The following is a 23,249-nucleotide window of genomic DNA, read 5'->3' as shown; positions in this document are numbered from 1 at the left end:
AGAAATGTGATTGTATATCAAACATAACGTGACCAGTCACTTAGTAAAACTTTCTTGATCACTAAGTAATGTGCAGGTAAGTAGTCACATCGGTAACCACTTTTCTTAAACAACCTTGAAAAAAAAAAACCTTTTATATGTTGATTAAGGTGTCTAACCACCACATGTAATTGCCTTCAAAATAATAATTAAGAATAGTGATGGAAAACAGAACTGATATACTATTGTTTGGAGGATTTTAGAGATCTTCCTAACAATTATTTTGTTTTTCAACTAATATTAAATTGAACCATTATTTTATTTCACCGAAGATGATCGATTGCGCTTATGTATTCTATTAAAATATACTCATTATTTTTACCTACTATTGACAAGTCATAATAAAATTATTTAAATAATTACTTTAACATAATTGATTATTTACATGAAACAATCAAATATATTACATTTCTAAAATCTTAATATTTTTAATAATGATATTAGTAATAAAACTATAAATTTTAATTTTTTTAGTAGTAACAAAATCGTCTGAGAAACAAAATCTGACAAAAATTCTACTAATATTTTTAAATATGTTTATAAATAATTAATTAATTAATTTCGTGTTAGTAATATAATACTATTATAAATTAATGTTAATTAAAATTTTATAATAAGGCAAAAACAATTCTATGCTATTTGTTAGAAATTTATAACTATAATTTATATTATATTAAAATAGAAGTACTATATGAATTAAATATGAGAGAATATTAAATTGGTAAATTAATTATTAACCTATTATATATTTTTTAAAAATAGTTACATTTAAATAAATTATCATCTATATCTTATTAAAATAAAAGTACAAAGTAAAATTACCCTTTAGATTTGAAACTTATTTACACTTCTATGCCCCTAATATATTTAATGATTCTAAATTTAAGTTTCCTTTGTCCTTTTTCAGTTCAGTTAATGTACTAAAATAATTAATAGCCTACATTTTAGGATTTTTTTTTGTCTTTTTCTATTTAATTAATACATTTTCCTAAATCTAATTTTAACTAAAAATCATGGTAATAATTATTTAAGAAAATCAATTTGTAATTACTATTACTAGAGATTTTCCCGCCCGGGTTTTTTCGTATATATTAAATGAATTATATATAATTTTATCAGAGTATTTGAATATAAAATATTAATTATTTCTTTGTTTATTTTTTCATTTCCAAGTTAAAGTCCAGTAAACCAATGTATATCCGCCAATTTCATTTGCCAAAAACTTCAGCCGAGAGTATTTTTACTGAGTTGGACCACTTCAGCCGAGAGTATTTTTACAGAACATGAAATAGTTCATTCGGAGAGGAATATGAATTTATTTCAATTTTATATCGACTTTTATGTTTACTTCAACAAAGATGTTTTATATTTTATAATTTAGCAATAGTTCACTAATAAATTAAGATGAATAATGTTTGATCTTTTAGGTGTATTAGTTGAATTGGTTATTAATTAACTGAAATTGTTTTAGTTACATTGAAATGATAAAAATTATTTATAAATTTATGTACTTTATTTTATTTAAGTTTAACTATGTTTTCTTGTTAATCTTTTGTCTTTAACGTTTGCATATTTTGGTTTAATTTTTTTCTGTGTAGTGTATTTTTATATATTCATCTAATCGTATTGTGGAAGGTAAATACAATTTCGCAAATTGGTTCAAACTCCAATTTTTCATTTTATTTTTTAAAAAACATTTTTAAACATTTAACATACTATATGAAATCTGTAGGTTGTTGTTTGTCACAGATATTATCTAACAGGATATTTATGATTGATATAGTATCTTAAATTTTGTTTTTCCATTTGAATCTATATTACTCTATCTTTACATGTTTATTTATTTATATTTGGCTTATAGTTAATGGAATATATTTGATGCTTTTTATTTTATTTGGTTAAGCCTTTGTTATTACATGCCCAACTCTGTTTCGTGTCTGCCATAGTTAGACTTAAAATTGTCTCTCCTTGTAATGCTTTCAGGACACATATGTGTACTGTTTATCAATCATGAAGATCGAGTACATTGTATCATCGGACTAAGGAAAACGCAAACCTGAAACGCACTACCTCTCCAGGAAAAGATCTTCAAAGATTATCTATTCGCGATACATAGCTTTGATTATCTCCAGGCCACATATAGAAAAACAGTGAGAAGAGTATACATAAACAACAGAGAAATATTCTCAAAGTAGGAGCTCCCTTTAGTCTGTAGCAACCATTCTCCACAATTCATCCATATCGATCCTTTGATATTGGTTTTGTACACCATATGATGGTAACACATCATCTCTTAAATGTGTGATGCTATCTTTGACAGAAAATGCATAAGATTTGCGCCTTTAACAATGGTGTTGGCGATCTCGAAAAATAAGATTGAGATCTTATTCCATTTAGTCATCGTTGCAGAAAAAATACCCCATATAAAACCCTCGATAACTGCAACATGACAGGAAAAATACATTTTTAGGACAATACCAAAAAACTTATAAACTAATAGTCAAATACATAAGATGGTCTGATGTGAGACACACACTTACCATGTAATCTCCCAACAAAAATGTTAAGATACTAAGCTCCAAACCTTGAGAAGTCATCAACAATAGCATCATAGGAATAAAACCCAGAGTAAAATGTTCTACTATCAAATTGAGTGGCTACCTGAGTTGTATATGATTGTGAGATCTAATTCTGGAGTTGTATATGAGTGGCTACCATCCTATTGTGAGCTCCTTATCAAATCTTCTTCCAAAATAAGATTTTGGGCTCAGCTGAAACCAAAGTAGTTCTTTCAAAACTACCACGCTTTGCAAATGTTATAAGATAATAAATTTTCATTGGACCACTGGTTTTAGCATTTTAAGGTTTTTTGTAGCATTGTGTTCCTTAAACTTGATGGGTTGACAAAAAGGAAACTAGAAGTCAAAAGAACCACCAGTGATAAGCACATACAGCTTTGCATGCTGAGATGGAAGGGTTACTTTAGGCAGCCTCATATATGAGAGACATAAGGATCACTTCGGTACGGTTTGAGACGGACTGCTTGGACTTAGTGGATATGACTACAAACCCGATGGACTGGCCAGCATTCGCGACAGAGATCGAGGTGTTCCAGATGTTACAGGATGACTTCGAAGATGTGAGACTATCTCATATTCCTCGAAGTCGGACTGGCCGGGCAGACATGTTAGCAAACGATGTAAGGACCAGAGGTTATATTTTCTCCCATATAGATCAGACCCGAACAGATGGAGATGCTCCTCGGAGGATCGGCTTGTCTGTTCTCCACTTGATTTAGCCTAGATGGGTAGACGACAAAAAGAAAGCACACACAAAAATACAATCTGAAACTAATGTACTTAAATATTACGCATTTGCACGGATGAAGAATGAATATAATCGAAGGTAACAAAAGGATAACTTACTTGTTCGGAACTATCATAATACTCCTTTCCAGCCAGCATAGTAATGATTGAGAGCTGACGTATTGCTTCCCCTGTATTTCGAAGTATAACATAACACATTAAAACCACAACTAAACCAGTTTTGAAGAAGGTGGAAATTACCCTTTTATGTTAACATAATATATAGTGAGAGAGGATCGATATTGAACAGGCTGGATGATTTTCCTCTGTTATAGTCATGTAGACATTTTGATGAAGCATGGTATGGAAGACAGCAGTTACACCTGAGATTTGGAAAGGCAGTGAAGGTTTAGGGTTACATGGAAAAGGAGAGAGATGAAGCGGCTGGAGGCCTGTAAATCAGACGGAAGCGTAATCCCGAATCCAATGGTTTGGTGAGTTGTCATTGAACTATAGGGAAGCATGAGACTCACCTGAGGTTTGAACAGGTGTGAAGAATCGAAGTAATTTTCTAAAAATGATTTATATAAGAAGAGAAACAAAGGGAGGTAGAAAGATAGATAGCTCACTCATCAAGATAGGAGTTAAGAAAAGATTGAGAATGGATCAGAAACGGAGATTTTCATTAATAATTGGCAACAACGATGGAGAAGTGAAAGAGACAAATGAACGTGAAAGGTTAGTGTAAATTCCAAGTAAGGAAGCCAGTGACGTGGCAAATGAAATACATCTGATTGGGTGATTTAATTTGCTGAGATGGATAGCCTCAATGCTCTGGTTCAATCTCTTTTATATATTGGGATATACATATATTACTTATTCTTCACTTTCAAATATTAAGTCTAGTATCATTGATGTACATAACTTTAACTTAGAACTATCTTTGATATAAACCACAACAATTCAGGGTAATTACACAAATTAATATATTCGTACATATGTATTAGTTTAGTTATTTTGTACCCCAGTCGTTTTTGTAGTATTTCTAAGCAGAAAAAAACAAAAATATAAAAATCCAAACCAGAATATCTTTATTTATCCCTCCATAACGATAATTTATGAGAAATCAAGGGTCAAACACTACAAGAAAACGCATGCATAACGATGACGGTTTTCGTGGTTATTTCGTCGTAAAATAGAGTTTACGACGAAATAACTACAAAAGTCATTTCCTCGTTAATCGTTCGTCGTAACATGTATTTTCTCGCTAATTCGTCGTAAAGTTATGAGGAAAGGTTTAGTCGTAAAGTAGTGTCAATAATTTCATCGTAAAAGCCACGTAAACTATTTCCTCGTAAAAAACACGTAAACATTTTCCTCGTAAAGTACACGTAAATTGTTTCCTTGTAAAGTATACATAAAACGTTTCCTCGTAAATTCCTCGCTAACAATTTTTCAATTTCCTCGTTAATTAGACGTAATTTAGCTACAAATTTTCTTCGATTATTTATTTATTTATTTTAAATATAATCAAATTTATTTTTAAATTTATTTCAAAATTATTAAAAATGTAAATAATAAATCAATATAAAAAATAGTTTATAAATTTAAGTTTCAAATTTATAATACAATAAAAAGAAGAAGGAAAAACTAAGGGTTGTTGTTCTGCATCTCCTGGAAAAGGTCTTGACTCCTCCTCTCTGCTTCTTTCTCATCCTCATGTGTGCGGGGTGGCTCTGGAACGGGATTTTGTCTCCGCATCTCCTGTAAATTTGTTCTTTCTAGCCATCTGAAAAAAAAATTTAATTTTCATTATTAACCATCTGAAAAGAAAACATATAAATAGATTATTAATTAACATTTAAAAATCATCATCCAATATTATCAACAAATTCCATAAACCTATCTACAAATTCCCTACACTAACCACCTAATCAACACTAATTACCCTAAACTAACCACCTAAATTAAACTAGAGCGGAAGTAGAGATGAGTACCTTGCTAGGAGGAGGAGAGGAAGTGACCACGAAATGAGAAGTGAGTTTGTTCGGGTATATATATGGAATTATATTTCGTCGTAAAATCCTCTTGAAATTACAAGGAAGTAACAAGGCCCGCCTTTTCATTTTTAATTTTTGTCAGAAAGACCACGTAAATTTACGAGGAAATAACAAGGCCTGTGTTTTTTTACGAGGAAGTAGCAAGGCCCGTGGTTTCTTTTACGAGTACTTTAAGAGGAATATATGTAAATCCCTAAAACCTGAAACCCGAAACCCCAAACCCCCAATTGCTTTACACAAAATCAAATTATATAATTGATTAAACAAACTAAACACATGCATTTTTAATTTTCATTGTAAAGTCCATGTAAATTTACGAGGAAATAACAAGGCCCACGCTTTATCGTAAAGGCGTTTACGGGTAGTTTACGACAAAGTGTTTTTAAATTTCATCATAAAGGCGTTGTTAATTTACGAAGAAATAACAAAGACCGTTTTTTACGAGAATTTTATGAGGAAGATATGTAAATCCCTATAACACAAAACCCCAAACCCCAAGTTCCTTAACTTATAATCTCAATCTCTTCTTTCCAAACCCCAAACCCCCAATTGCCTTACACAAAATCAAATTATATAATTTAATTATCATGATTAAACAAACTAAACACATGCATTTTTAATTTTCGTCGTAAATTTACGAGGAAATAACAAGGTCCGCGTTTTCTTTTTACAAGTAGTTTAAGACAAAGTGTTTTTAAATTTCGTCGTAAAGATCTCGTTAATTTACGAGAAAATAACAAGGCCCGTGTTTTTCTTACGAGGATTTTACGAGGAAGATATGTAAATCCCTATAACCCGAAACACCAAACCCCAAGTTCCTAAACTTATAATCTCAATCTCTTCTTTCCAAACCCCAAACTCCCAATTGCCTTACACAAAATCAAATTATATAATTTAATTATCATGATTAAACAAACTAAACACATGTATTTTTTAATTTTTGTCGTAAAATCCACGTAAATTTACGAGGAAATAACAAGGCCCACGTTTTCTTTTTATGAGTAGTTTACGACAAAGTGTTTTTAAATTATGTCAAAAAGACCACTTTAATTTACGAGAAAAATAACAAAGCCCGTGTTTTTTTACGAGGATTTTACGAGGAAGATATGTAAATCCCTATAACTCGAAACCCCAAACCCCAAGTTCCTTAACTTACAATCTCAATATCTTCTCTCCAAACCCCAAACCCCCAATTTCCTTACACAAAATCAAATTATGTAATTTAATTTTCATGATTAAACAAATTAAACACATGCATTTTTAATTTTTGTCGTAAAATCCATGTAAATTTAAGAGGAAATAATAAGGTCCGCGTTTTCTTTTTACGAGTAGTTTACGACGAAGTGTTTTTAAATTTTGTCGTAAAGCCCTCGTTAATTTACGAGAAAATAACAAAGGCTGTGATTTTTACGAGGAAGATATGTAAATCCCTATAACCCGAAACCCCAAGTTCCTTAACTTATAATTTCAATCTCTTCTTTCCAAACCCTAAACCCCCAATTGCCTTACACAAACTCAAATTATATAATTTAATTATCATGATTGAACAAACTAAACACATGCATTTTTAATTTCGTCGTAAAATCTATGTAAATTTACGAGGAAATAACAAGGTCCACGTTTTCTTTTTACGAGTAGTTTACGACGAAGTGTTTTTAAAATTCGTCGTAAAGACCTCGTTAATTTACGAGGAAATAACAAGGCCCGTGCTTTTTTACTAAGATTTTACGAGGAAGATATGTTAATCCCTATAACCTGAAATCCCAAGCCCCAAGCCCCAAGCCCCAAGTTCCTTAACTTATAATCTCAATCTCTTCTTTCCAAACCCCAAATCCCCAATTGCCTTACTCAAAATAAAATTATATAATTTAATTTTCATGATTAAACAAATTAAACACATGCATCAAGTCTGAAAGTAAATCATATTTAAAAAAATACATCACCATTCAGATACATCATTGATATTCTCGTCATCACTAGAAACATCATCATTTTCATTAAACTCGTCTTCAACAGCTTCATTCGTAGTATCGATTATGCGGATCAATGAAAAGGATGTCATCAGTTTGTTGTTCAGGTTCCTCGACTCATTGATGTGTTCTTCTTGCAAATGTTGTTCTTCTCCACCAATAATTCGTCCACGAGGTGTAACTTTGATGAAGGCTTACCAATTTATTCCCGATTCTCTCATCCGAGGGTATGGAAGGAAATATAGTTAGTTAGCCGAAACAAAAAACGTGTTTACAACTAAAAAGTTGGTGCTGTCAAGATATCGATGCTAAATAGACGTAAAAAAGTGGGAGATCTTGCTCCTTAATTAGTTTAATTACGGTGTTCCATCACAGAAATGTTATATTTCGCCGTAAAGTCCTCGTTTTATTTACGTCTACTTTACGACGAAACCTTGTTTCCTCGTAAAAACCACGTTAAATTGCGTCGTTTTTATGACGAAACTTTATTGTCGTTATTTTACGACGAAATTACGTTGATTTGTTTTTTCCTCGTAAGATACTAGTAAAGACGATGTAATTTTACGAGAACTTTTTTCCTCGTTATTTTTCGTTGTTAAAGTTGTGTTTTCTTGTAGTGAAAAAACAAAATAAATTACTCGATATAAAGTATAAAATTACCGTGTTTAGAAATTTCATATTAAACTTTATGGATTTCTGTCCCTTTTTTTGTTCTCGGTCCAATATTTGTTCTCGAAAGTCTGAGTTTCAATGTACAACCCATTGGAGGTGAGGTGAGATACTCAATGAATGGGGTGGTAGATTCTGGTGCAGTGTCAATTGAGAAAGCAATTGTGACTCTCACCTTCTTATAGGCTGCTGGTCTTAAAGTGTCACTAACGGAATGAAAAGAGGAGTAATGCTTCCTAGTCGTTTCTCTCTCCAGGAATGCCTTACAGTCGAGCTCGCGAAGAGGAATTTCCTTTTTAAATATGTACATTTAAAAATTATATATTACTTTATATACAAAATAAATATTTATTTATAAAAAAAGTAAAAATCAAACTAGGGCGGGTGGCCGGGAAAAGCCCTAGTTCACCATTAAAATGGGTTAAAATTCGTAAAATTAGTTAAATATTTCTACAAAAATTGAAATAAAAATATTTGAAAAATATTATTCACAAAATATGCTATTAGAAAACTTTGAAATTTAATTAATTCAATAAAGATATTAATGATAAATCAATTTTAATTATAAACTTAATATTTATCTAAATTATAACAAAAATCTGTTAAGAAAAATATAAAAATCTTACGAAAATTTAAAATATTTTTTATAAAGTAATGAATCCCCTATATATTAATCTTGGAGCATTACAACATATTTTCGTAGCCACATGTTATTACGAGAATGATTCTCTTGTACACTTCAGATATTTTGGGTTGGGTTCGGATATTTAAATTTTGAAGAAAAAATAAATAAATTATTCATTGTTTAAATTTTTTGTATTTAAATTATATTTTAACTTAGCTGGTTTTCTAATTTTTAAAAGACTAAACTAGTAATAGGTTAGAAAGACAATAATTTGGTTGTTGTTTTGAAATTTTAGATTCAAGTTTTGTTAATACACGAAGCAAGAGCTTGATATGTATTTTAAGTGAGTAGCAAATGATTTTGTCCATAATTATATGTATATTATCTAATTTTGATCAATAAGCATCATTAATATAAATATTTTGAATAAAATGAGAGAAGTAAACTAGAAATATATGGTTAAGTATACTTATGCTTGATTATCTTCGGTTATCCATTCGGATTTGGATATTATCCGTTCGGATTCAGATATTACCCGGACTGGTGAAATAAGTAATTTGTTTTGTTGTTTTTGAATTAGATGATTTTTAGACCGAGCTGGTGAATATATACTTGACAAATATTTATATTTTGAGTCTGCAGTTATATTCTATAACAACTTGATATATTAGATTTGAACATTAACCTGTTAATATAGTTTTTCAGTGATTTTTTTTTCAAACTTTTGAGTCTTAGATATGTCTCTGAAGTGAAACAAATTTTTATAGATGTCTATTTTTTTATAATTGACACTTATATAATTCACTGAATTCATAGAATAAGTTAAAAAAAAAGAAAAGAAACTTAACTCATATCAATGAAACAAAGACGGAAACGAAAACACAATTTTATAGAGGTAGATAATGAAATCACTTATGGAAAGTCAATAGTAAACAAATCGAGAGCAGAAAACCTAATTCTCTTTTTCGTTATTATACAATCGATGTTGCCTATTTGGTTTTGGTGAGTTGTTTCAGCTGCAAAACTTAATTTTCTTTTGTGTATATGAAGTCTTAATAATAACTAAAATGAGATGTAACATGTTAACTATTTAACAACAATGATATATTTAAGAGACCAACATTTGTATTCGTCATTATATAATCGATAAAAATTATAGTGTTGCAAAATGTTAAAACCACTTAATAAATAAATATCTATACTATACTAAAAGTTGCATATCCTCAATAGAGAGAGTGTCCACCTCAGCTAGAAAAATCATCCAATTAGATACTTCTTTTTTGCCATGTCATTCCATCTTTACGCAAAATAGATTAAATTTGAAAATTATGGGCTGCTAAAAAAACAAAACGGCCCATATTCATCTGGCCTTACCCTAATGTTCATTATTATCGCATTGACTCTTCCACTTCGTCTTCATCGTCTCAACGCCGACTCGGTTACAACTCCAATAATAAACACCACCAATTAATTAATTACAAAACGAAATCCCTTCAAATTTCTTTCAGGATTCCACCATCATTACATAAGCCGACTGCAAATTCTTGATAGCATATCCAAGAAATAATTCCGAAGCACTTTCCGATATGAAGGCTCTCCGTTGTAAACAAGTGATGGTCACATGTCTGCTATGCTTTTGGGTGGCCAGGGACCTGAAGAAAAGCGGCGAGCTTATATGGTTTTAGCAGACGGAAAAGGTACGCATAATAAAGCTTAATTCATATTATATGTTGTTATTGCGTACACATTATCAACTTAGAAACATCTTCTTTTGTTTTTTCCCCTTTGATTCAAGGTTTCACTGTCGCTCACACATGCTTAAATAATATTTTAGTTGCTCTATAAATCTCAAAACCATAAAGTTGCATCTTTTACTTTTTATTATGCAGATGGTACTCGGAGAAGCTCGTGAAATGACAGTGGGGTAAAGAAGACCGTGTTTCTGAGTGGAACAATTACATAGACTCTCCCGGTAACTCACTACTCTACTTCTGTCCTTTAGCTCTATTCATGTTTAATCTGATGTTCCTAATCAATTCACAAGTTCTCTCACTGAGTTTCGTTTTTCTCGGTTTTCATGTATTCAAACAGGAGGAGTTATATGGAAAACTTCTCACTCATATTTTGGAGGTTTCTGGTGAACTGAATCCATCCAACTAAACAATCTGATGCAAAAGAATCCAGTTGATACTTGACTCTTAATGTTTCTCAATAACATTTTCTTTGAAACATATCAATTGAGCAACTTTTCATTTATAGGAAAGCATACGGAAATCTATACATAAGAAGGCAATCAAATTACAAGGATAATGTTGTATTCTTTATTTGGGAACCTTCCTCATCTTCCTCAAGCTAGGTATGATCCGTCAAAATATAAAAAAGCTGATGCAGTAAAGTTAAATAGGAATATTTTTTCTTTTATTTCACTAATTTATGGTGATTTTTTCGAAACTTAGATTTGTGAGGTAAATAGCAACGCCACCTGTAGTTGCTGCGGTTGGCACTGATAGCTTCAAGTATGAAGCATCAGTTAAAAAGGAGCTGAAAATAGAAACCATTTTAGACGTTTGGCATCAATTTCTCCAGGAGTGAGATCCTCTGTCTCAAGCAAAATGAAGTAAATAAAGAAGAGAGACAATAGTACTCAAGCTCTTAACAACTCCTGCAGAAAAATACCCGGAGAGCTAAAACATCCAAAACTCATCGTTCGAATGTTCATAGTGTTCTATTGCTCAGAAATAAACTTTACGTATGTTGTCCTATATCAAAATGGGGAGCCTCTGGAGACAAACAGAGGAGAGTCTCGGGGGATCTGTAGTACGGATCCAAGCCATTCAAGTCCAAGAAAGTTCAAGAGGAAGAAGCTCATGCGATCATCTTTTGCTTTTTTTTTCCATTTCCTGAACCTCTCAGTTTAGAAAAACACACGCAAACACACTAAATAACACTTGAATAATTGTAGAGTATTTGTTAATGGTTTGATGCAGTTGAAATATGAGTTAAGAGATATTTGATCAAATGGTGGCTATGTAGATGTCTAACTAAGAGAATTTGGTGGGGAGATGAAGGTTTGAAAATTAAGGTTATGTTAGTCTCATGACGACTACCTCTATAGGTTCTATTGGCTGTACCATTTTGACAACTTAGGAGAAAGAAGTCTTGGTATTAGACTTGCGTAAAGAGTTGAAAATATCTGATGACGAACATCGATAGCTTCTGAGCAAGCTCAAAAATGACGATACTATCCAACTGATAAAGTCAGACTGTTAATATTCACTAATACAAATACAAAGCACTAATTTGTGTAGTATATTTTTTTTTTGCAGTCGTTTTGTATTGCTGTTTATTTTAATATATGTATATATTTGTTTATTGACAACTCTTCCAAATAGACAATATAAATTTTTCCCACAAAAAAAAACTCTCAAAAAGGAAAATCACCAAAATAAATTTTATTAAAGAGCCAAAAGACTATTTTATTTCATGCTTATATATATAAGTAAACTAGGTGTTTTGCCCGCACATGCGGGTCTAATTATTTTACGCATATTTATTAGTTTATATCTTATTAGTTTAAATGTTCTCGAAAGGCTTCAATCAAACATCAAATTATTTCTATATGACAAATTTTTTTATCAAAACATATATACTTATTACTGAGTCAAAACTTTTAAAACATTCACATATTAAAAGTATTTTTAAAAATTTCTTTAAAGAATTTTTTTGATTAATATTTAATTATAAAATATTTTTATCTTAGTACTTAAATTTTTATAATAGAAAAAATATTTTTTTTCAAATAACAACAGTAAATATAAAAGAATTATCTTATAGACAAAAATATAATTTTCAATAAAAAATAATTCCTCCAATATTTTCAAAATATTTAGGAGACCTCTTATGTTTTAAAATATTCATTTTTTCTCTTTGCAAGTTTTTTTCTATATATTTCCCATACGACATGTAATCCAGTATTCATTTGGTAGCACATAAATATGAGCTTTTGTGGTAACACATATTAGCAAAATTTACAATTAGTAGAAAACATATTTTTTTTAAAACTAAACCCTAATAAATTAAAATCATAAATTGTATATGCTATCGATGACCTTATATTAAATTCAAAAATATATAAACTTTTTATTACCAAAAATATAGATACAATCCTTTCATGACATATAAGAAAAGAATATTTTGATATAATATTAATAAGATAATATCAAATAGTTGTGTAAATGATAATTATCATATTTTCTTAAAAATGTTTATTATCTAATAAAATATTATTCAATTATTTATTAAAATAATTGATTCACCTAAAATCAAATAGAAATTTTAATACATTAATAAATAAGATAATATCAAATATTTGCATAGATGAAATATGGTAATTATCATGTTTCCAAAACTGTTTATTATTAAAATATATAAAATTAAGAAAACTGTTCACTTAGCCAAAAATTATAGAAAAAATGACAAATCAGCAATGTGCGGACATAATCATTTTGTAGATGATATCAAATATTCATGTAATCATGAGACTGAAAAAATACATGATAAATGTATTAAAATATTTCATATGGTATTTATTTTGTTATAAGAAAATACAAATATCAATAATTAAACTAATTATTACAAAATGTTAAAATAACTTAAATTTATTAAAACATACTTTATTTTTTATTATAAATATTTTTACTTGCTATTCAATACGTTTTAATAACAGATTAACATTTTATAAATTTTAAAACAAATTATAGAATAAATTTATATACAACATAACTATTTAGCATTAAAAAATTACTGCTATTTATTTAAATTTTAAAATGGTATTATCACATAAATTAATAATATGAAAGTCTTAATTTTGTAAATAACCAACTAAAACTCACTTTGTCAGTTAATGACACTTTTTGTGTTTTAGTTTTTTTTTCTTTTATTCTGCAACTTCTTTTTTATTAGTAAAATATTTGCAGAATCGCGTTTAAGATGTCATTCCACCATTTAGCAAGGTTACCAATCAAAACCTGAGTAAACGGAAAAAGGCACTTTCTAGAATTTGGTGGGAATATGTAGATTTCTATAAGCGAATATTTATATAACTAGGTAAATCTCCGTTGTTGGTGGAAGAAATGTTTATATGAATGTGATCTTTGGTCGGGTTTTTTAAGTATGGAGTTATCGTTATCAAAAACCTCTGCTACCACCAGGGATCTCCCATTTCCACCGGTTATATTAGTCGACTAAATAGGTATATCGGTTCTATCCATAACAACAAGATCATTGTCTCAGATTTTTATTTTTTATTGATAATCTTAAATATTTTGTGTTAAATGTATGACTTTTCTTTAATGGAATGAATAGAACATTGAATAATAGGTTAACACGACTCCGTTTAAACTCAAACTAGCACTAAAATAAATCCTGAACTGCATGTAAACAAATACAAAATACATTTTGTATTATACACACTGCCACCATACACTAAACTAATTTCATAATCTCGCTTCTTTAAAACTAGCGGATCCATTAACCGATCAATAATTTAACTAATAAAAAGAAGTACGTCAACATAGAAAACAACTACAAACGTTGATTTTCGAATTAAAACAAATGAATCTAATGACAAATGCTTTTTGTTAAAAAATACAAATGGCAAGCATCCTGCGCGTAGCACGGACAAACCACTAGTTATTATAAAAATTTACTACGTGCGCGAGTTATCATCTAGTTAGTTTAATAAAATATATAAAATTTAGAGCCTTTATGTTTATGTCGTCGTCATCATCACGCAAGTTTCTCTTTCACTAGTGAGCTGAGCACAAAATTGATGTTAATAAGTGGGCTTGGTTCTAATAATATAGAGATATGGGCTGACACCACAAAAAGCCCAAAACCAACTAATGAGTTGAAAATAAATGAGTTGGGTGAGCGATGAGACGAAAGATTGAAAATCAGAGGAATGAGATCTTCTTCATGCGATCGGTTGCAGGAAGCTTTGTTGCAGTGCCATCGTCGGATGCCGGAAGGGCCGGCGCGGAGGTCTGGATGCAGACATCTGAACAAAGCGTTGGCGGAGTGCGTGGTGGGGGAGGCTTGCCCTGAGGAATATGAGGCGGTGAGGTCGTTCTGCTCAAGCGGGGGAACCAGCTTGAAGCGGAAACAGTGCGAGGAGGCCCAGTTCTCACTATCTCTCTGTCTTTCTCGCCATCAGAGAAACTTTGAGCCTTAGTTAACGAGAGAGAGAGGATGAATTGGCATTGTTGGATCTGGTGAGCTTGGAATTAGGGTTTAGTGAATTTCGATTGAATATTTGATCTCTTCAGCTTTGTGTTTGTGTGTGTTGAGGGAAGCTTTTTACCACATCCAAATGGTAGAGAGTGTGAAGGATAATTTTAAGAGAGGATCAAAAGTTGAGCTGCAAAGTAATCCTTTAGATTGGTTTGAGGTTATATAAATTGGAGGGAAATCAAGAATCTATTGTGGTGGATTGCAATGAAACTTTCAGTCTGCAATGATTGAATCTTGTAACGGTATTCAGCTCTGTAGTTGGGGATGATGTTGCTTTCTGATGGATTTGTATGATTAGAATATTACAAACATTGCTGCTTCTGTCTTGTGTAAGTATTAGAATCAAAGAGCTTTACGCTCGCTCTACTACGAACGTATGATCACAGGTCTATTGTTTAATGTAATACGTTTTGTTCTCCGTTGTTGGGAGAGGATGAAGAAGAAACTTCACACGACACCTTTGTTTTAGTATTTTACACTACAAAAATTCAATATTTTCAGATAAACACATGTTTTTTTTTCCTTTTCTATCAGCTTTTTGTTTACACTATCACTCTCTTCCATCCACTCACTCGGCCACGTTGATATTATTACAAATAAAGCTAAAAGCCACAAAATAGAATTCCATTTTGGAGTGATTCTCCGGCGGCGATAAGCAAAAGAGAGAAATGGGAAGGTTACTAATTTTCTCGGGAAGCATGACAATGAGAGTCTCTCACTTATCCAGATCATCTCTCCCTCTGACAAACCCATTTTCAAGCCGGGCAGTAGTAACCAGAGATTCCCGACATGGGTTGTTGTGTTCAACGATTTCGTCTAACAGCTCCACGACAAGACTCCGAACAAAAGCTGTTCTGTCTGATCAGAAGCAGCATTTCCCCAGAATCGGAGCTAAAACCACCGGACCTATATCCCCGGCACAGCTCCTTCAAGTCGTCGAGGCCGCCGCTAAAACCGGAGCAGAGGTTCGAATTTCATTTCTTTCAACTACAGTTATCCGATTTGTTGTTTGTTTTATTGTAGAACTGATTTGAGAAAAAAAAAAAACCATTGATGAGACTTTTTGGGTTCATGGAATTAACAGAAAAACAAACTTGAAGTGATTAAACTTGACTTATTTTAGTTTGTTGTGATTTGTTTTGTAAGGTGGTAATGGAAGCTGTAAACAAGCCAAGGAATATCACTTATAAAGGCCTTAGTGACCTTGTAACTGAGTAAGGATCTGTGCTTGTGTACATTCAGGAGGTTCTATCTGTGATTACCTGAAGCATTCAAAGTGATTTTTTTTTGGTACAGTACTGATAAAGCAAGCGAGGCTGCTATTTTGGAGGAAGTGAAAAAGAATTTCAGTGATCATCTTATCCTTGGTGAGGAAGGAGGTATCATCGGCGATTCCTCTTCTGATTACCTCTGGTGCATCGACCCTCTAGGTTTTTCCTCTCTCTCTCTCTCTCTCTTCTTCATGTTATGCGTTTTGCTTTAGAGTGAGAATTGAGTTTAAAAAAGTCTCTTCCTTTTTATGCACAATAGATGGAACAACCAATTTTGCTCATGGATATCCCAGTTTTGCTGTCTCTGTTGGTGTTCTCTATCGTGGAAATCCAGCTGCTGCTTCTGTGGTACACATTCCACAAACTAACTCTTTGTTGATGCTTTGGTTAAGTAAGTCAAACAAACAACTCTTCATGATGGTAGGTAGAGTTTGTTGGTGGTCCAATGTGCTGGAACACTCGAACCTTTTCTGCTTCTGCAGGTACAATGTGACAACTTATTTATGCTCATAGGTTATTTATTTAAGATTTGTCTAACTAGTTCACCTCTTAGGCGGTGGAGCTTTGTGTAACGGGCAGAAAATTCATGTCAGTAACACCGATGCTGTAAGTTACTTAATCTGGAAACCCTTTGGTTTGTACATCTTGATCTTCTTACACATGATATTCGTTGGTTTCGAGTGTAGGTGGAGAGAGCACTTCTTATCACAGGGTTTGGATACGAACATGATGATGCATGGAGTACCAACATGGAGCTTTTCAAAGAGTTCACTGATGTGAGCCGAGGAGTGCGAAGGCTCGGTGCTGCAGCAGTCGACATGTGTCACGTGGCTCTCGGGATTGCCGAATCTTACTGGGAGTACCGTTTAAAGCCATGGGATATGGCTGCTGGTGTTCTTGTAATCTTCTTGCTTTTTTCTTCTTCTTACCAAACTAACTACTAATGTTGTTGAGTTTAAATCTATCCATGTCTGAAATTTTTGAACACAGATAGTTGAGGAAGCTGGAGGAGCTGTGACTCGAATGGATGGAGGGAAGTTTACCGTGTTCGATAGGTCCGTTTTGGTGTCCAACGGCGTTCTTCATTCCAAGGTCTTAAAATGCTTTTTTTTTAAATCTGTAATGCTTTAGAGATATTTAGTCTTAACATGTTCTCTGGTTTTATAGCTTCTGGATAGAATCGCACCAGCTACTGAGAATTTGAAGACGAAAGGAATCGATTTCTCCTTATGGTTCAAGCCTGAAGATTATCATACAGAACTTTAAGTCTTTGCTTTTGTTCAAGAAAGGTATCATTTGCTATATGGCTTACCTCTTTTGAGTTACATTATTATATTATATGAATAATCGGTGGAACTTTAGTTACAATAAGATTTGTGTTTCCAACAATGAGCTTACACTTGTTGAAACAAAGGCTTCATGGATCAACAAACCGGTCTTCCATCGTCCGGTCCACACCTCATACAGACCAAACTGAAGCTTGGTGTCTTGGTTATCCGCTGTGGGGCTAACCCAGATTTCGAACTGGCCTTCAGATTCGTCAGGTATATTGACCGGTTCGGACCCGCCTTTGTTCTGGTCAACAGATTTGATTTTTTTCCACACCGTCTTGCCCTTCTTTCCGATTTTAGCAGACATGACGAGTGGGGCTCCGTTCCAACCGGTAGCATCCGGTTTAAAGGAGATTTTGAAACCGATTTGGTATGCTTTCCCGGGTTCAGTCTCCTCAAACGAACCGGTTACTTCTAACCAACTCACCATTTTCAGCTCAGCAGGCACCCTAAAACCAACAGTCAAATGAATCAGTTGAGACTTTTGGTATTAGTTAGTAACCCACAAAGTTTGTTCATCGGTTTAGTCGGTATAAACCGTGGTTCTTTAGGGACAACCCAATATCTTGAGTCACCTCCCCAAACGAAGTTAAGATCACTCGGTTGAAAAATCCATGCTTTTCTATTGGTCTGCACAATTTTAACAGAAAAAGAATCACAAGCAATATCAGCAGCAATTTTAATCGGAATGTAGTTTATTATGTATTACATCGAGTTCCATCTTGGAGTCTGCCTTGTAATGCGAACTCTTTTGTGAGGACATTGGCTTTGAAAAAAGAGAAAACATATCTCTCGAAACGAGACTTATATAGGAAAAGAAAAGAAGAACAAATATAAAAGAAAGATTGTGACAGAAGAAAGAGAATTAGTAATTTACGCAAAATCTTTAGCGATTCTTCGGTTGGACGAGGGACAAAGTAAAATAAAAATGCTTGAACAAACAGCTAATGAAAGGCAAAGCATATATCCACAGCTTGCTGCACTTAATCTCAAATGCGAATCTGAGAAACAAACAATGTACTTTTCTAAAACCACCTGACACTTTGACAGTGTTATTTGTTCTGTTATACATTAATTTCTTCTTCGCATACTCTCTCAATCATCAATCACTTTGTCGCTTCCGGTTGTTTTACCAGCAGCTTTCGAACTAGACTTGTCCCATTCCTTCTGAGCTAGAGGCTCCAACGAAACAGCTTTCTTGGGGTAATCTTCTGTCACCTAGAGTCGTTCATCACAGCAATTGTGTTTTTATTTGTTTTACTTATACAAATATTCTCAAAGAAGTAAGCCAAAATTCAAAAGTTCATCGGATGATTTGTTTTTTCCCTATACACAAAATACATTTCGCACATTCATTTAGAAAAAAAAAACTTTCCAAACGGTCAATAACCAAACTATTACATAACACAGACTTTTAGATAGTGCTAGAATCCGACCGTTGCAACCTCAATTTCAATTAACGGTAATATTATCAGCCATTTTACTTATTTAAGCTAACTTACACTCAAGTTATTTGTCCTAACCCAATTGTCTCTCACTCTTATCTCTCTTTCTAAAATGGAGTCTCAACAACCCAATATCGAAACACCTCTCAAAACTCAATCCGACAACCTGCACGAAGTCACCGTTTTGAACTCACCTCCCAAAACTCAATCCGACCACCACGAAGTCACCGTTTTAAACTCTGAATCGCTGCCTCGGCCGTTCCCTGAAACCGACAAGAATCAAGAATCTCCTCCACGAGCCTCCATCAACGATCTAATGAAGAAAATCGTGACACCGGATCGTCTCAGAGTCCCTGTAGCTTTCAAGCACCCAGAGAGGTAATCTTGATTAAGTGAAATAACCGGTCTGACCCAATTCAAAACCAGACCGATCGGTACAGTGATTTAATTTTATATTTTTTTATTAATTTCTCAGGTATAGAAGTCCAACAGACGCAATGATGTCTCCAATTACGCAAGGTCTTCTCGCAAGAAGCAGAAAGGCTTCCGGTTCTCTTATTCCACCCAGCTTTAATCTATCCAAAGCTTAATTTTTCAATCATATACCAAATCGAAAACCGGTTGCTGAAGATATTGTGAATTTGTAGCTTGAACCGAATAAAGTTTTTGCATGGTTTTGTTGGTTAATGTATTTCTTATGCTCGTGTTAGTTTAAGAGAAATTAATACAAATCCTTTCTCCCCCGCTGATCCTTGTCGAGGGTTTCGACTTCTTAACTAGAGATTTTTTGGCTTAAATTTGTTAAAATTTGTTAAATCTGTTAAAATTTTTAATTTTGATCTAATATGCTAATTTATTTTCAAAAAAGTAGAATTCTAGTATATGTTTTTTCCGGAGTAAGTATGAGTTTATAGACTTTTTTACTGTAAAATAAAAAATTTTATACTCCCTCCATTTCATCATATATGATGTTTTAGAAGAGTAACACAATAAACTGAAGCCCAAAAGCCAAGCAAATATGAAGAAAACATTACAGAATTAAGTAATTAGACCATCTCCAACCACATTTCATTTTCCACTTTTTACTTCATTTTGAAGAAAGTTTTGCTCTAACCCTACTTCATTTCTTGCTACAAAATGAAGAAGTGAACAGTGTTACTTCAAATTTGAAGATTTACCGTACATATCTTCAATTTTTTAAGATGAACTTTTCTAATTACATATTGGTCCTTAACTTTTATTTATTTTTATCTTTTGCCAAAATAAACTACATGCTTTAATATAATCCAATTAATTTCTAATTCCAGTTATTATTTTCATCATACTAATTTAAAATATTAAATATACTTAAAACTTATACTAATAATTGAGGATGAACGTGATCTTAATGCACCAATCGACATTGCCAGAGAAGCTCCACCTACAGAGGTTGATATCAAAGAACATGAGAATATTCGTTTTCAAGAATTTCTTGCTCGATTTTAGAAGAATTAAAGATCAAGAAGCTCATTTCGCACTTTGAAACGATTTAATTGATCACTTGTGGGAAAAACATATGTTTGGTACTACTTTATAAAATCTAATGTTTTTGTTTATTTATTTATGTTTGGTGTAATAATTTTATTATAAGATAATGTTGAACATGTTGGATTATCTTAAAAAAAATAGTTGGGCAAATTTAGTAAAGGTGAGAAACTAGAAGGTGTTATTAATAATTAGTGGTAAAGTGGAGATGTATATTTGAAATATTTATTTTACAAAGAAAAAATGAAGCAAACCATTAGAGTGAATGTTGTTTCATTTTGAAAAAAGTGAACATTTGAAGATAAAAATGAAGCCAACCATTAGATGTTCTTATAATAACATATTGTTTTGTTACGAATAGGTCTTTGTTAGTTGAATAAGTTCCTAAGTTTGAGGGATACTCTAGCTAGTAGTTGTTATTTGAATTAGTCTTTTAGTTGTTCCACTTTGTTAGGAACTTTCAGTTTGCACGTTTTCACGTTTGCTTGTAATCGGCTATATATGAGCCTTAGTTTCCTTTCAATAAAGACACAGCAATTCTCAGAGCTTTGATCACTTTTACATTTGGTATCAGAGCAAAATCACAAAAAAGAGAGAGAGAGAACACTATGGCTACAGAGAGAGAGATGACGCTTAGCATCCCAAAGTTTGATGGAGATTACGAACATTGGGCTATGTTAATGGAGAACCTATTGAGATCAAAAGAGTGGTGGAGTCTCATTGAAGAAGGGTTCGCAGAACCAGCAAGAGGGACAGTACTCAACGGGCAACAACGTTCAGAGTTGGCGGAGCTGAAGCTCAAGGATCTCAAGGTCAAAAACTATCTGTTTGCAGCCATTGACAAGACGATCCTAAAGCAGATCTTGCAGAAGAACAGTTCCAAGGAGTTATGGGACTCGATGAAGGCAAAGTTCCAAGGGAATGAGCGTGTGCAGAGTGCACAGCTCCAGAGGATGCGTAGAGAATTTGAGATTCTCGAAATGAAAAATGGAGAGAGTGTAACCGAGTACTTCTCAAGAGTCATGACGGTGGCCAATGACATGAGAAACCTTGGAGAAGAGATGCCAGACTCAAAGGTGGTGGAAAAGGTGCTAAGAACCTTATCAGATCGCTTCACATACATAATGTGTGCGATAGAAGAGTCCAAAGACATACGGAACCTCTCAATTGACGAACTTCAAAGCTCTTTGCTGGTGCATGAGCAGAAGTTTAAGAAGAAAGAAAACGAGGAGCATGTTCTGAAGGTTGCTGAAGAACAAGGAGATCAACAGAGAGGAGGAAGGTGGAATCGGGGCAGAGGAGGATACCGAGGAGCCTACAGAGGCAGAGGAGGGAGATCAGGAAGAGGATCACCCAATAAGGCTCTGGTTGAATGCTACAAGTGTCACAAACTAGGACATTATCAGTATGAATGTCCTAACTGGGAGAATGGGGCTAACTATGCTGAGTTTGATGAAGCTGAAGAGATGGTGTTGATGGCGTATGCTGAGACCAAGAAGGAAGAGCAGGTGTGGTTTCTCGATTCTGGATGTAGCAATCACATGAGTGGAGAAAAGCAATGGTTCAGCGACTTGGATGAGGAGTACAAACATCATGTTAAGCTTGGTAACAACTCGAAGATGGATGTCATGGGGAGAGGAAATGTCAGAATGCTCATCAAAGGTGATCCACACATCATAACAAATGTGTACTACATTCCTGAGTTGAAGAACAATCTGATTAGCATTGGACAGCTAGCAGAGAAAGGGATCTCATTTGTTATACAAGATGGAGCATGTCGACTCTATCATCCAGCCAAAGGGTTAATCATGGAAACGCAAATGACTTCCAACAAGATGTTTGTAGTCACGGCCAAGATGATGTCTCAAGGACCCAGATGTTTTAAAACTACTACAGAGGACACATCGTACTTGTGGCATTGTCGATATGGTCATCTGAGCTACAAAGGATTGAAGACACTGAAGTCTGGGAGCATGGTACGTGGCTTACCTGAGATAAAGGCACCAAGCAAGCTGTGTGACAACTGCATCACTGGAAAGCAACAGAGAGAAGTCATTCCCAAGAAGAGTAACTGGAGAGCTTCTCAAAAGCTTCAACTGATCCACTCTGATCTGTGTGGACCAATCACTCCTGAGTCCAACAGCCAAAAGAGGTATATCATTACGTTCATTGATGATTTCTCGAGAAAATGTTGGGTTGAGTTTCTCTCTGTTAAATCTGAGGCTATTGATGCATTTAAGAAGTTTAAGGCTCGTGTAGAAAGAGAAAACAGCTTGCAGATTCAGTGCTTGAGGACAGACAGAGGTGGTGAGTACAATTCAAATGAGTTCAAGGAGCTATGTGAGAGCAGTGGCATTCGGAGACAACTCACCACAGCTTACACGCCACAGCAAAACGGCGTTGCTGAGAGAAAGAATAGGACCATTCTCAACATGGTTCGCAGTGTGTTGGTTGGGAAGAAAGTCCCAAAACGGTTCTGGCCAGAAGCAACAAACTGGAGTGTGCACATCTTGAACAGAAGCCCCACCTCTGCCGTACAAGGTATGACACCAGAGGAAGCTTGGAGTGATCAATCACCATCAGTAGAACACTTCAAGCTCTTTGGATGTATTGCTCATGCGCACATTCCTAAGGAGAAGCGCAAGAAGCTTGATGATAAGAGTGTGAAATGTGTCCTGTTTGGCACAAGTGAGGAATCCAAAGCCTACCGGCTGTATGA

The 23,249-nt window shown here is 33.4% G+C and overlaps 4 protein-coding genes across 5 annotated transcripts; 3 read left to right on the top strand and 1 right to left on the bottom strand.

The window, feature by feature from the left end:
* Positions 1-10,456: 10,456 nt before the first annotated feature.
* Positions 10,457-15,414, top strand: LOC103840266. The gene has a single exon (XM_009116765.3). It carries the CDS (start codon positions 14,631-14,633, stop codon positions 14,898-14,900), a length of 270 nt encoding a protein of 89 aa, XP_009115013.1. The 5' UTR covers positions 10,457-14,630; the 3' UTR covers positions 14,901-15,414.
* Positions 15,415-15,527: 113 nt separating this feature from the next.
* On the top strand, positions 15,528-17,619 carry LOC103840263 (phosphatase IMPL1, chloroplastic). The gene is made up of 9 exons (XM_009116760.3): positions 15,528-15,924; positions 16,106-16,173; positions 16,256-16,389; positions 16,490-16,578; positions 16,655-16,712; positions 16,784-16,836; positions 16,917-17,129; positions 17,221-17,322; positions 17,398-17,619. The coding sequence occupies exons 1-9, from the start codon at positions 15,628-15,630 to the stop codon at positions 17,494-17,496; spliced, it is 1,113 nt and encodes a 370-aa protein (XP_009115008.2). The 5' UTR covers positions 15,528-15,627; the 3' UTR covers positions 17,497-17,619.
* LOC103840264 (protein PHLOEM PROTEIN 2-LIKE A9) lies at positions 17,539-19,373 on the bottom strand. 2 transcript variants are annotated; one of them, XM_033279786.1, is made up of 4 exons: positions 19,201-19,373; positions 18,271-18,779; positions 18,100-18,191; positions 17,539-18,010 (listed from the first exon to the last, which is right to left on the bottom strand). In XM_033279786.1, the coding sequence occupies exons 2-4, from the start codon at positions 18,346-18,348 to the stop codon at positions 17,593-17,595; spliced, it is 588 nt and encodes a 195-aa protein (XP_033135677.1). In that variant the 5' UTR covers positions 18,349-18,779; positions 19,201-19,373; the 3' UTR covers positions 17,539-17,592. The 2 variants fall into 2 exon arrangements, with proteins under 2 accessions (XP_033135677.1, XP_009115010.1); XM_009116762.3 differs by lacking the exon at positions 19,201-19,373 and adding an exon at positions 19,064-19,146.
* On the top strand, positions 18,872-19,777 carry LOC103840265. Its single transcript, XM_009116764.3, has 2 exons — positions 18,872-19,384; positions 19,482-19,777. Exons 1-2 carry the CDS (start codon positions 19,119-19,121, stop codon positions 19,594-19,596), a joined length of 381 nt encoding a protein of 126 aa, XP_009115012.1. The 5' UTR covers positions 18,872-19,118; the 3' UTR covers positions 19,597-19,777.
* Positions 19,778-23,249: the final 3,472 nt, after the last annotated feature.

This window comes from Brassica rapa, chromosome A09 (assembly GCF_000309985.2).
Source record: "Brassica rapa cultivar Chiifu-401-42 chromosome A09, CAAS_Brap_v3.01, whole genome shotgun sequence".
NCBI lineage: Eukaryota > Viridiplantae > Streptophyta > Magnoliopsida > Brassicales > Brassicaceae > Brassica > Brassica rapa.
Note: the sequence above shows the minus strand (reverse complement) of the source record. Positions and strands in the feature narration are given on the sequence as shown.